The 13,864-nt window shown below is 44.4% G+C and overlaps 1 protein-coding gene across 3 annotated transcripts in view; it reads right to left on the bottom strand.

The window, feature by feature from the left end:
• The window catches only part of CASP10 (caspase 10), a 48,948-nt gene that overhangs the window by 4,402 nt on the left and 30,682 nt on the right, over nt 1–13,864 (bottom strand). The window contains exons 7-9 of one of the 3 annotated variants that reach the window (XR_004679616.1): nt 8,703–8,739; nt 5,887–5,995; nt 3,633–3,775 (exon numbers count right to left, since the gene is read on the bottom strand). Coding sequence is in view for 1 of the 3 variants with exons in the window: in XM_035007401.1 (XP_034863292.1) it covers nt 3,283–3,775; nt 5,887–5,995 (602 nt within the window). In the remaining 2 variants the exon portion in view is untranslated. Of the gene's footprint in view, nt 1–3,282; nt 3,776–5,886; nt 5,996–8,702; nt 8,866–13,864 lie in introns of those variants that run through there. The other 2 variants (XR_004679615.1, XM_035007401.1) reach the window with 2 other exon arrangements.

Genomic DNA, 13,864 nt, shown 5'->3' on the forward strand with positions numbered 1-13,864 from the left:
CCTTTCATGCGCTCTCTCTCTCAGTCTCTCTCTCTCAAATAAATAAAAAAAAAAACCACTATAACAGTCACAGTTGCATTTTAATTCTTTTTTTTTTTTTTAAGATTTTATTTATTTGAGAGAGAGAGAGCATGAGCAGGGGGAGGGCCGGAGGGAGAGGGAGAAGCAGACTCCTCCCTGAGCAGGGAGCTGATGTGGGGCGCGATCCCAGGACCCCGGGATCATGACCTGAACTGAAAGTAGATGCTTAACCAACTGAGCCACCCAGGTGCCCTTTTTTTCTTTTTGTTAAGCAATCTATACCCAACGTGGGGCTTGAACTCATGAACCTGAGATCAAGAGTCTCATGCTTTTCTGACTGAGCCAGCCAGGTGCCTCACATACTGCACGTTAAGGCACTTAGTCCACAAAGGAAGTTTGCATATAATTATATATATTTTTCCTTGTTCCTCCTCCAAGCTGGTGGATATAGACAGACAGATAGATGATACATGCATAGATAAATAGGATGAATGGATGGATGGATGGATGGATGGATGGATGGATGGATGGATGGATGGATAGATGATAGATAGATAGATAGACAGATAGATAGAATAGATAGGTAGGGGATAAAGATAGAGAGGGACCCTACTATTAAGAATGCCCTCTCTATTCTTGGTTTGAGGAGGGATACAAAGATAAACATGACACCGTTCCTGAGCTTAAACACTTCAAATGCAGACATGAAGCACATACCAAGTATGGTATATACACAAAATTCATAATACAAGGCAGAATGTGATCAACACCATATAAAAAGTGGACAAATCCTCTGTTGCGGCACCTGGGTGGCTCAGTCAGTTAAGCGTCTGCCTCCAGCTCAGGTGATGATCCCGGAGTCCTGGGATCGAGTCCCGCATCGGGCTCCTTGCTCGGTGGGGAGCCTGCTTAGATTTCTCTCTCCCTCTCCCTCTGCCCCTCCCCCTGCTCGTGCTCCCTCTCACTCACTCACTCTCTCACTCTCTCAGATAAATAAATAAAATCTTAAAAAAAAAAAAAGCGGACAAAGTCCATTGCAAGTTCAGAGGAAGAAGAGCACTTTCCTTCTGGGAGAAGACGACTCCACAGAGGAGGTGACTTTTGAGCCTGGGCTTGCAGGATATGTAGCATTTCCCAAAATGTTCCAGGGGTGGGCAATTCACATCCTTGGAAGCAAAGCACAGGTTCTGGAGACAGACCTTGGGTGTGAATCACGGCTCCATCACTCACTGTGTGGCCGTAGACACAGTGACTGACTTCACACTAAATTCACTGAGCCTCGGTGTTCTCAGCTCTAAAATAAGGACTCTAAGAGTACCCATTTTAGGGGCTGCATGAGACGTAAGTGAGGTGAGTTATGTAAAGCACATAGAACGCTGACTGTAACAGTCCACTGACCATCAGTTTTAGTATCATTGTATTACTACTACTTACCCTCATCATGATTGCTATTTTCAGGTGGGAATGCAGGCCCTGCCTGGTTCTTAGTCCTTGCGTCGTGTCTCACACCAGCTGAGCCCCCTGCCCCTAGCTCTTCCTGCGGCTACTCCTTCCGATCACTCAGTCTCACTTGGAATGTCACCTCTACCAAGAAGCCTTGCTCAAGGAGCTCCCCACCCCATTCTCTATATTATCTTCTTTGCTTTCTTCACAGCAGGTATCCCTTCCTGAAATTATCTTATTATTTTAAATATTCACTTACTTACATTTTTTTAAAGATTTATTTACTTGAGAGAAAGAGAGAAGAAGGGGCAGAGGGAGAGAGACTCTTAAGCAGACTCCCCACTGAGCGTGGAGCCCGACATGGGGCTCAATCCCATGACCCTGAAATCACGACCTGAGCTGAAACCAAGAATCGGATGCTTAACTGACTGTACCACCCAGGCGCCCCTCACTTCCTACATTTTCATTACCTCCTTTCCTCTCACTACACAATAAGCTCCATGAAGAGATTCTGTCTCTCTTTTTCACGACTGTACCCCAAGTTCCTAGCTCAGTGCCCAGTACAGTAGGCACGTAGTAAGACCTTGATAAATACTGCCTTGTCCCTGAAGTCATAGGACATTGGTCCTCGATGGCTATGGTGGGGATGGAGGGATTAGCGAAGAAGAAGGAAAAGCTAAAGTTGAGTCAAGATTCCAGTTCTGAGTTTCCAATTCTTAATCCCCAGAAGATCATGGTGACCATTCCTAGAAATGGGGATTCAGGAGTAGGAGGCTGCTGGAGAGGGCTGAGCAGATGAATTTAGGACTAGGCATACTGAATGTGAGGCCCAAGGGCACCAAAAGGGTGGGATGTCTGGCATGCTGCAAGAAATATATAGGACTGACCTGAAGAAGGAGATTCACTCAGTCAGTCATTAATTGATCCAGAAAATATTTATGGAGCTCAACAGCAGAGAAGGTACTGTGTCAGGTATGAGGATATAAAGCTGAATGAAACAACTCTGCCCTCTAAAAATTCAGAGATTAATGGACGAGAGATAGCAATCTGGGAGACATTTTCATGGAGAAAGTGGCTTCCAGGGATAGCTTAAGCTGCCAAGAGCTATAGAGAGCCGAGAATTGGGTCTGGGACTAAACCATGGTGAAGGCCCATTTCCAGAGTAGCACGTAAGCAGCATGTGACAGATCCAGAAGGAAAGTTGTCAGAGCAGTAGATCAAAGGTATTATAATGCCAAAGGCAACACACAGGCACTCAGCAAATATGAGTCACTGACAAACGAACAAATAAAAGGCCCTCCTACCTTTACTCATACTGCTCCCTCTGCCCAGCATGCCTTTCATCCCAATTATTTACCCAACATCTATCTGTCATCTCTAGCTTTCCCTGATCCTTCAAATCTGGGTGAAGTACTAGTTCTATGTGTTCCCATAACACCTATGCTTTACAATGTGCGTTGGCCACAGGGGATGCTCTTCCCCCCATCTATTTTTTCTATCCCTCTAGACTGTGAGCAACTTGAGGGCAGAGACTGTGGGTTTTTTTTCAATTTCTGTATCTTCTCTTGCAGTTATATGCTGGTGCTCAATACAGGTTTGTTGGATGGACAGATGTTTGGATGGATGGATGGATGGATGGATGATGGACGAATGGATGGATAGATGGATAAACAGATGGACAGATGAATGAATGGATGATGGATGAGTGGATCGATGGACGGACAGATGGATGGGTGCATGGGAGGGTGTGTGAACAGACAGATGAACAGGTAGACAGATGGATGGATAAAGGTGGATGAAACAACTCAAAACTCTCACCTTGGGACCAAGCTCTTCAGATGATTACACAGAGACTGAATATACCAGCTGCCTTTCTCCACATGCCGAAAGGATACGTAGCCAGGGACAGTGGCCAGGCCAAGAAGGAAATCCGCCTCATCGGGAATACTGTCCTTAAGGGAAGGGGATACATGCTCAGGATTTACAGCATCTGCTTCAACGAATACAGGAGGTTGTATCTCTTCACCTTGACAGGCCTGGATAAAAAAGAGTTTGGGCTTATGAGCCAGACCAGGGCATTGCTGGGCTGTGAAGTGAGACGTGATCTCCTGAATGGGAACAAGGGTCCCATCTGAAGAGTAGACAGCTCCAAATTTCCCATGGGTCAGAACACAGAACACGAAGCAGTCTCCGTCAGAATGGCCTGGATGACACTTATATTCCTGCAGAACCTTGTCCAGATGTCCTTTGGTCACATTATCATATACATGTACACTGAACCCAAGCCACTCAAACACATGCCTCAAGTGCTCTGTAAAAAAAAAAAAGGAGAGAAAGGGGAAATGATAAAATGAAATGAAATGGAGTGGAATGCAATAAAATGAAGGGATGAAACAATGTGAATAGTTATAAAACTTGCACAGCCAAGAGCCTGAAGCTTGGGAGTTTTTTTACTTTCATAACAATAAAATTTTACAACTTACTATCTGCCTTCTTATAGTACCCACCATGCTATCACAATGGTCCTGAGAGTCGGCAGAGGCCCAAGTTTCATCCTATTTCACAGATAAGGAAGCCAAGGCCCCAGGACTCTCCCACAGTCACAAACTGGTTAGTGATGGAACCAGAACTCAAATATGGATTTTCTCTAGCTGACGCACCATGCTTTCCCCCAAACCACAGAGTTCTAACTGGTCAGGGGCTCTTGTCACTCTCAGCAGGTTGGTGACACCCCTGCTATGGTTTAAATGTTTATATCCCATGAAAAGATGCTCAAAATCAAAACCACAATGAGATACTATCTCACACCGGTCAGAATGGCTAAAATTAACAACACAAGAAACAAGCGGTGCTGGAGAGGATACGGAGAACGGGGATCCCTCTTGCATTGTTGGTGGGAATGCAAACTGATGCAGCCACCCTGGAGAACAGTATGGTGGTTCCTCAAAATGTGAAAAATAGAACTACCCTGGGACGCCTGGGTGGCTCAGTCAGTTAAGCATCTGCCTTCGGTTCAGGTCATGATCCCAGGGTCCTGGGATCGAGTCCCACATCAGACTCTCTGCTCAGCAGGGAGTCTGCTTCTCCCTCTACTCCTCCCCCTGCTCCTGCTCTGTCTCTCTCTTTCTCTCAAATAAATAAATAAATAAATAAGAACTACCCTATGATCCAGCAGTTGCACTACCAGGTATTTACCCATAGGATACAAAAATACAGATTCAAAGGGATACATGTACCCCAATGTTTATAGCAGCATTATCAACAATAGCCAAACTACGGAGAGAACCCAAATATCCATTGGCTGATGAATGCATAATGGAAGATGTGGTATGTGTGTGTGCATACATATATAATGGAATATTCCATATATATATATAATGGAATGTTATTCAGCCATCAAAAAGAATGGCATGGATGGAGCTAGAGAGTATAATGCTAAGTGAAATAAGTCAGTCAGAGAAAGACAAATACCATACGATCTCACTCATATGTGGAATTTAAGAAAGAAAACAGATGAACATATGGGAAGGGGAAAAAGAAGAAAAGGAAAGAGGGAAACAAGTCATAAGAGACTCTTAACACTAGAGAACAAACTGAGGGTTGATGGAGGGAGGTGGGTGGGGAATGGGCTAGATGGGAGATGGGTGTTAAGGAGGGCACTTGTTATGATGAGCACTGGGTTGTTGTTGTTTTTTTAAAGATTTTATTTGTTTATTTGAGAGAGAGAGAGAGCATGAGAGGGGAGAGAGTCAGAGGGAGAAGCAGACTCCCTGCTAAGCTGGGAGCCTGATGCGAGACTCGATCCTGGGACTCCAGCATCATGACCTGAGCCAAAGGCAGTCACTTAACCGACTGAGCCACCCAGGCGTCCCTGAGCACTGGGTGTTGTATGTAAGTGATGAACCACTAAATTCTACTCCAGAAACCAATATTGCACTGTATGTTAACTACCTAAAATTTAAATTAAAAATTCGTATGTTGAAATCCTAACCCCTAGGTTAGGGTATGAGGAAGTGGGGCCTTTGGGAGGTGATGAGGTCGGGAGGGTAGAGCCCACAGGGAGACCCCAGAAAGCTTTCCTGCCCCTTCTGCCAAGTGAGGCCGCAGCACAAAGACCACCATCTAGGAAGCGGGCTCTCACCAGGCATCAAAATGTCAGAGCCTTGCTCTTGGACTTCCCAGCCTCCAGAACTGTTAGAAATAAATGTTTGTTGTTTATAAGCCATCACACTTATGGTATTTCGTTAGAGCAGCCCAGGTGGACTACAACACCAGGGACATACAAGAGGCCAGAAACATTTACGATATCACCCTTACATTTAAATGGAAGATTAAAATTACAGAAAGAAAATGTGAAAATAAAGAAGTGATTTTTTTAAGATCCCCAACTTGCATGTGATATACTATTCCAGAGTTTCTTACCAGCGTCTTTATCAGTCCCTGGTCTATCGGACATTGAGGTAAACTTGTGGTTATTGACAACAACACAGTGGCCTCTGTGTTTCCGATCCATCCTGTACACATTTGCCTCCTTGAAAGAAGAAGAGATAGAACCACTTATTAGGGAATCGTCATTTTAAGGGTTTCACGTTTCTAACCAACCACTCCGTTTATCAGTACCAAAGGCGGAGAGTTCTCCAGATTCCGGTCCTGGCCTGGAATTAAGCACTTAAGTCTAAGGTGGAATGCCAGGTAGTGATTAAAATTCAGACTGCAGACTGTCAAATAACAGAATATGTATTTTAACTTTGGCAAACCAAGAGCTTATGCAAAAGTGTCTTCCTTTTTGGATCAGCAAAGTGAAGAAAGCGTAAGTAAGGATCTAACGAGACAACAAATCTATCAAATGCTTATCAATTGTCGGACGGTAAGATCCTGGAGTGATCTGACTCCTCTGAAAACACAGAAATCTCTTCTGTAGAGATCACAGTGAGAAGTTTAAAATACAAGCAATTTTTTTAAAAAGATTTTATTTATTTGACAGAGACACAGCGAGAGAGGGAACACAAGCAAAGGGAGTGGGAGAGGGAGAAGCAGGCCTCCCGCTGAGCAGGGAGCCCCACGCGGGGCTCCATCCCAGGACCCTGAGATTATGACCTGAGCCGAAGGCAGACGCAATTATTTTTGAAGGTTATTGTTAACAGCATGTGATGACAAATAAGCTGAGTTGGCTTCAGTGGGGCCTCTGTGTGGCTAACATGATCTCCTAAAAACACGGTGTGTCTTTGATCTGAGGAGAAAAGAAGTCGCGTCGGCCAACGGAAAAGAAAATTCTACCCGGAAATCATTCAAAGGCCCTGGGAGGCTGTGAGGGCAACAGAACGGCCTCCCTCATGGCCAAAGGTCAACACACCTCTGAGTGTCTCAGAGAAAGGTGGGAAGGGCAGAGATAATCACAGAGAGAGGAAGAAGAACAATGACAGAAACAAACAGCTCTGAGCCCTCAAAGTCATTAAGGGATAGACCCTCGAGAGAGACCTGAAGAAACCGTCCAAACCTCTGTGCTGGTTTCAGAAAGTAGAGTGGCAGCAGATGCTCCCAGCATCTCCGTGGGGACCAGAAAAGAAGTTCTCAGACTCTTCCAATATCCGTCCCCAAACATTTAGATATCCTGACAGAGGATGGGCTGGGAGTCAGGATCCCAGGAATCCGCTCCAGGGTTTCTGCCAGAAAGCTTGGGATGGGCTTTCGCAGCATGGGTCTGTTACTGGATACAGAGGGGCTATGCGAACACCACGAAGCAGAAAGAGGGGAGACAAGGGAAACCCAGAGACCCAGTCTGGGCAGGGAGAAAATCAGTCCACAGCCCAGGGATTAATGCAGTCATGTCTTGAGCCCTGGCTAAGGAATGCATTGCTCTGAAGTGTTCTTGCAAACTCCTTGGCTCCTCTAAACAAGAATCCACCCCAGAGATGAAGCCAATGATGGGTTGTCACATGACAGTACAGGAAAATGAAACTTCAAGCTTTTCTTCTCCCACACCCCACAAGTTTTCAGTAGAATCCAGTTGGCTCTGCCCCAGTCTCTGAGGCCTGAGTTAATTATTAACCATAGTTAAGGGTCAGTCCTGGGTGCGCAGCTCAGGCTGAGTGAATCCAGTTTCCCCAGACCATAGAACACACCAAAAGGGAGCCAAACTGTCGTTGTACAGAGCACCTGTAAATTCCTCCTCACCTTAGGAGAAGGTAATGCTTCAGGGAAGTCATGTCCAAACTTCCAAACCACAGAATTGCAAAACTGAAAGAAACTCTTACTCTTCAGAGAAGTGAAGCCATTACCTAAGCTCCTGGAGCTACAGAGTAATAGAGCCAGGGCTTCGGAGGGGGAGCCTTGGAGTCACGCTGCTGGGTTCAGATCCCAGCTTCACTCCTTTCTAGTCGTGTGACCCTTCAGGAAAGTACTAGACCTCTCGAGTCTCCACTTCCTCATCATTAAGCAAGGATAACCGTGGTACCCATCTCCAGGTGATTGAAGGATTCAATGAGATAAGCCCTAGAAAGCTCTTAGAACAGGGCCTGGCACCTGACAAGCGCTCGGTAATAGTAACTCTCATTCAAGATTGTATCATGCAATCTCCTACTTAGGCCGAAGGCAGAGATTCCTAGGAAAGCGAAGTGTTTGGACTCTGAAGTTTAAATTTCCAGAAAAAAAAAAAAAATAAGGAATGGCCTCTGATAAACTTTACATATCATGGAGAGACTACACCAAAAACTTGTTCATAAGCCATTCAACCCTGTAGCAGATGCTGGAATATTTTCCCCGAGGTCATGGTCTTTGGGCAAGGATTCAGGGCACAAAACACACCAGTGACCTCTCTCCCTCCGGCCTTTCTCCCTCCAAAAAATACAAGTAGTATCTGGAGCCACACACCAGATGTTTCCACAGAGTCAGCATTCCACTCTGTCATGCTGGCCTGTGGGTTCCAGCCTTACCAGGGCTTCCCATCCCTCCTTCCAGAGGGTGAGCTCATTGGGGGCGGGGGGAGGTGACGGGTGGAAGGAATTGCCGCATTCCCCAGATGCTATTGCGCAAGGGTTTCAAAGCAGAAACCACCCCGCCCTTTCCATCCTCCCACAGAAAAGCCTGGTATAATCCATGCCTGAATGGAGATAAGAAATGAATTCTCCACTCATTTGTTAACCTTCTCCCAAGTCACCTCAAATTGCTTGGTGTGTATCAGATGTTTCTATTCCTGCCACACTGATGCAAGTTATGTAAAGTGTATTAGAAACACCTACCATTACTCCTTGAAGGCTGATCTTGCCAGGAACCCTTCTGTTGAGGAGACAGGAAATGAATGAAACGCAGGAAATCCACAGCTAGGATGAGGGCTGAAAAGCTGGACTTGATGCAGAGAAGGACGGATACCTTGTCCCCAGCCAGAGAAAAGATCCGCAGAGACTGACAAAAAGAGAATCGACTCTGCTTTCTCAGAGGAGGAGGTTCACAAAGACACAGTGACAAAAATATGATGTATGGCACATGCACAAGGATATTTATTCACTGCATTATTTGGAATAACTAAAGACTAGAAATAACCCGAATGCCCAGCAACAGAAAGTGCAGGAAAGAGCTGTGGTCCATCCACACAGTGGACCAGGACACAGAAGATACTGTATACTTCTCCAGGAGATACTATTACATGAAGGAAGTAAAGTGAAGAACAGTATTTTAATGGGCTCCCTCTTATAATAAAGGGGAGAGATGGCTGCGGGTTTTTTTCCCAAAAGCAGGAATAGGATAAATAAAAAAATAAACTAAAAAAAAAAATGGCAATCTATGGGGGAGGGGAAGAGGGGCAGGAATACCAGACTCCTCTGAGTATACTCTCTTGACAGTTTTGACTTCAGTCCCACATAAACGTTCTAGATCTTCAAATACAAAATTGAAACATCACCGAGGGCCCTCGTCGTTTGTGCATGATTCTCACCATTCACTCCACCCCCAAACCCCTTGCCCTCAGCCTGCAACAGAATGCCGCAAAAGTGTTCTGGGGAGGTGTTAACCCTGCCGCTGGCTGTGTGGTGGGCACCCCCAGGAGACCTGTCTGAGGTGACCGGCAAGTTGCCCCCAAGTCTCCAGGGATGCCTCCCTGCTGGAGCCCTCCGGGCTTCTGGCTGCAAGAGGGGGATTTATCTTCAAGCCCTACCAAAGCTGCACTGCCTCACTCCCAGGCTGCACAATACCAGAATTCCCTGACTCTGAGGGAACAAAAATGCAAAAGAACTTCGGTTTCACTTTCCAAAACACTTCCGGCCATTCTTTCCCCAAGCCCCGTTTTCCTTCCTGCAAAATGCTAGAGTTTCTCTCGGCAACAACCAAGGGCCAAGCAAGCCGTTTACTGGGTTTGTCCATTTGGTTCTGAAAGCAGCTGAGTGAACTTTCTGGGATTAAGGGCAACACAGATGCCTCCCCAGGTTCTGCCCCAGGTTTTCTTGATTTGTCTCCTTTCTTGTGCTGATAAAAGCAGCCAGAATAGGGACGAGAGGTCAGCTTTAAGGTCTGCCTGGCTCTTTCCCTGAAAATGCTGCATCTTCTGTTGACACCCCCAAATCTGTGTGTCAGAGGGGAAGGAATGAATGACCTGTGGCCTGGCCACACTCAGTCTTCTTTCCACTGTTTACAAATAATAAGGGCCCAAAATAAAGCCTTAAAAAGAAGCTGTTGTTAGGTCTCCTCAATAGAGAGACGTGGCTCTCCTTAAGAAAATCCTATGCCACGCTCAAAAATATTGATTTGGTTTTTAATGTTAAATTCATTAATTAGGGGGTGTGATACCCTCATTAAATGCAGTGGTTGGCAGTGCTCTTTTACATGAGAAAATCTGTCAGGTGCAAATGAAACATGAGATGATTTACCAAGTTTCATTTTATCCAGGGGCAGGATTGCCTAGATAACTTTTAAGACACCTTTCAACCCCGAGAGTCCAGGAAAAAGTACGTAATGTGAGGTGCTGCCTCCCAGAGCCTCCCACACTCTCAGCACCATGACAGCCAGCCCCCTCCACCAGGCCATGGCCAGAGTCCAAGGTCCGCAAAACAGCTACACTTCAGATACCAAGGTTGAGCCACACCCCTTACAAACTACTGAATTTCTACGGCAAAGAGCCAAGTCCTCTGTGTGTGTGTGTGTGTGTGTATTTTCTACATGCATGTAAGTATCTGAGCATACACAAAACTAGTTGAAAAAGTGGGTGGGGGAAGGATTGAATTTAGTGGGCAAAAAAAACTTCTGGGGGAGAAAGGAGGGCTCTTACATATAGCAGAATGCTGAGGGCTGACATAAACGTGGAGAAAATACTGGAGTTTGAAAATCATTGCTTTTCTTTTTTAAATAAAAGATTTTATTTATTTGAGAGAGAGAGAGAGAGCACAAGCAGGGGGAGCGGCAGGCAGATGAGAGGGAGAAGCAGACTCCCTGCTGAGCAGGGAGCCCGACCAGGGGCTCGATCCCAGAACCCCGGGATCATGACCTGAGCCGAAGGACTGAGCCACCCAGACGCCCCAAATCATTGTTTTGCAGCCAACAAGGTAAATATTGAATCACACTAGAATCATCAATGGATACTCAATCTAGGGGAAATTCTTAATGCCGAGTGGGATGTTTGTACGGTCTTAAAATGTCTCCCCACCACTTATTAGTTGCAAGGGAAAAATAGTAACTATACAAAACTAACTTGTACAGCGAAGAAATCAGACAACACCTTGACCAAATAATCAAAATTAGCATCACAAATGGGGGGGCAGGTGGGCACCGCTGCCTCCACAAGTAAGACCCTGAGAAGGGTACCTCACTCAGGTAATATTCTGGTGAGAATATTAAACCACACACCAAAACCAGGCAAACCACACACCAAAAATGAGGAAAATTCTATTTTTTTTTTTACAAAAGATGATAGTGGGGGTGACTGTATTCTTCAAAAATGTCATAAAGAAAAGTTGTAGAAATGTTTAAGATTAAGGGAGACTAAAGAGACATGATAATACCATAATGATTCCAGATGAATTATGTATTGGAGGGGAAAAAGCTATAAAGGCTATTACTGGATCAACAGACAAAATTGAAATGTGGCACCTGAACGTGGTGGAAGTATTAAGTAAACTTTCCTGGCATCGGTAACTGTACTATAGTTCTGTAAAAAAAAATGTCCTTATTCTTAGGAAATACACAGTAAAGTATTCAGCAGTAAAAAGCCATGATGTGTGCAAGCTACTCTCAAAAAGTTCAGAAAAAAATTATGTGTTTACATAAATGGATGATAGAGAAAGATAGAGAAAGCGCGCAGAGGTTAACGCACATGGGGTAAAAGTCAACAGGTAGGTGAATCTGGTAAAACAGTATACAGCGTTCTTATTATTATTTGCATTCTTTCAACTTCTCCGTAAGATTGAAATTATTTCCAAATTTAAAGATTAAAAATGGTAAGTGTAAAAATATGAAATCATGAAAGTAGTAAAGAAGCTATCAAAGAATTTAAGAATAAAAAATAAAACTTCCACAAACAACCCAATTAAAAAATTGGCAAAGGACTTGAATAGACCTTTCTCCAAGAAAGATAATATAAATGGCCAACAAGTACATGGAAAGATGCTCAACATCACTAATCATTAAGGAAATACAGATCAAAACTACTATGAGATACCATCTCACACCCATTAGGATGGCTACCATTAAAACAAGAAGATAGCAAGTGTTGACAAGGATGTGGAGAAACTGGAATTCTTATGTATTACTGGCAGAAATGCAAAATGACGCAGCTGCTATGAAAAACAGTAAGGTTCCTCAAAAAATGAAATAGAGAATTACCACGTGATCCAGCAGTTCCACTTCTAGGTACATACACACGAGAACTGAAAGCACGATCTCAGAGAGATATTTGTATGCCCATGTTCAGAGCAGCATTATTTCACAAGAGCCAAAAGGTGGAAGCAACCCACACGTCCACTGAAGGATGAATGGACAGACAAAATGTGGTAGATATACACAATGAAATATTAGTCAGCCTTAAAAAGGAAGAAAAATCTGACATGGATGAACCTTGAGGACATTATAGTAAGTGAAATATGCCAGTCACAAAAAGACAAATACTGTATGAATCCACTTACATGAGGTAAATTGAGTAGTCAAATTTATAGAGATACAAAGTAGAATGGTGTTCGCCAGGGACTAGGGGGAAGGGGGATGGGGAGTTATTATTTAATAGATATAGCGGTTCAGTTTTGCAATATAAAAAGAGTTCTGGGGGGCGCCTGGGTGGCTCAGTCATTAAGCGTCTGCGTTCGGCTCAGGTCATGGTCCCAGGGTCCTGGGATCGAGCCCCGCATTGGGCTCCCTGCTCCGCGGGAGGCCTGCTTCTCCCTCTCCCACTCCCCCTGCTTGTGTTCCCTCTCTCACTGTGTCTTTCTTTGTCAAATAAATAAAATCTTTAAAAAAAAAGAAAGAGTTCTGGATATTGGTCATGCAACAATATAAATGTTCTTAACAGTACTGAATTGTACATTTAAAAATAATTAAGATGGTAAATTTTATGTTGTATTTTACCACAATTAAAAAGAAAAAATTTCAAGGCCAAGATAACTTCATTGATCCTGATTGATGTTAGCAAAATAAAACTGCCCAAATCTGCTGGGAAGAAACATAAATCCCAGGAAAGAATGTCATATGTGTCTCTCAAGGATCATGATCATGTTGTTAAGAAACAGACTGCAAATCTCCCGGTGTTTCCCCTCTACTCACCTTTCTACTGCTGGGCACTATAGGAACCCAAATCTTGTCCTGTGGAAAGGACAGGCTACATAATTTGTGGGGCTCCATGCAAGATAAACTGTGAGGCCCCTTGTTCAAACATTATTAAGAATTTTGAAACAGTGACTGCTGAGCATTAAAAAAGCATGGGCCGTGTGGGGACTACACAGGCTATATGTTCAGGAAGCTGGCCTTGATCAAATCACATCGATAAGAACAGAACCATCTCACAACAACCCAGTGGTGTCCTGGAGTCAACTCAAACCAGCTAGTGAAAGCCATCTGTCAGAGTTTCAGAAATTCTGCAATCAAATTGATGTCATGTTGGTAACATGAAATCAGCCATGGTGGGAACATTTACACCAAACACTACACATCAGGGTCTCTCTCTCTCTCTTTCTTTTTGGGTGGGGTGTTGAGGGCGGAGAGAAGAGCTGGTGGTTAGGGCGCCTGGGTGGCTCAGTTGGTTAAGCGACTGCCTTCAGCTCAGGTCATGATCCTGGAGTCCCGGGATCGAGTCCCGCATCGGGCTCCCTGCTCAGCGGGGAGTCTGCTTCTCCCTCTGACCCTCCCCCCTCTCATGCTCTCTCTATCTCATTCTCTCTCTCAAATAAATAAATAAATAAATAAATAAATAAATAAATAAATAAATAAA

This window comes from Mirounga leonina, unplaced genomic scaffold (assembly GCF_011800145.1).
Source record: "Mirounga leonina isolate KUSES-001 unplaced genomic scaffold, KU_Mleo_1.0 Mir_151, whole genome shotgun sequence".
Taxonomy (NCBI): Eukaryota; Metazoa; Chordata; class Mammalia; order Carnivora; family Phocidae; genus Mirounga; species Mirounga leonina.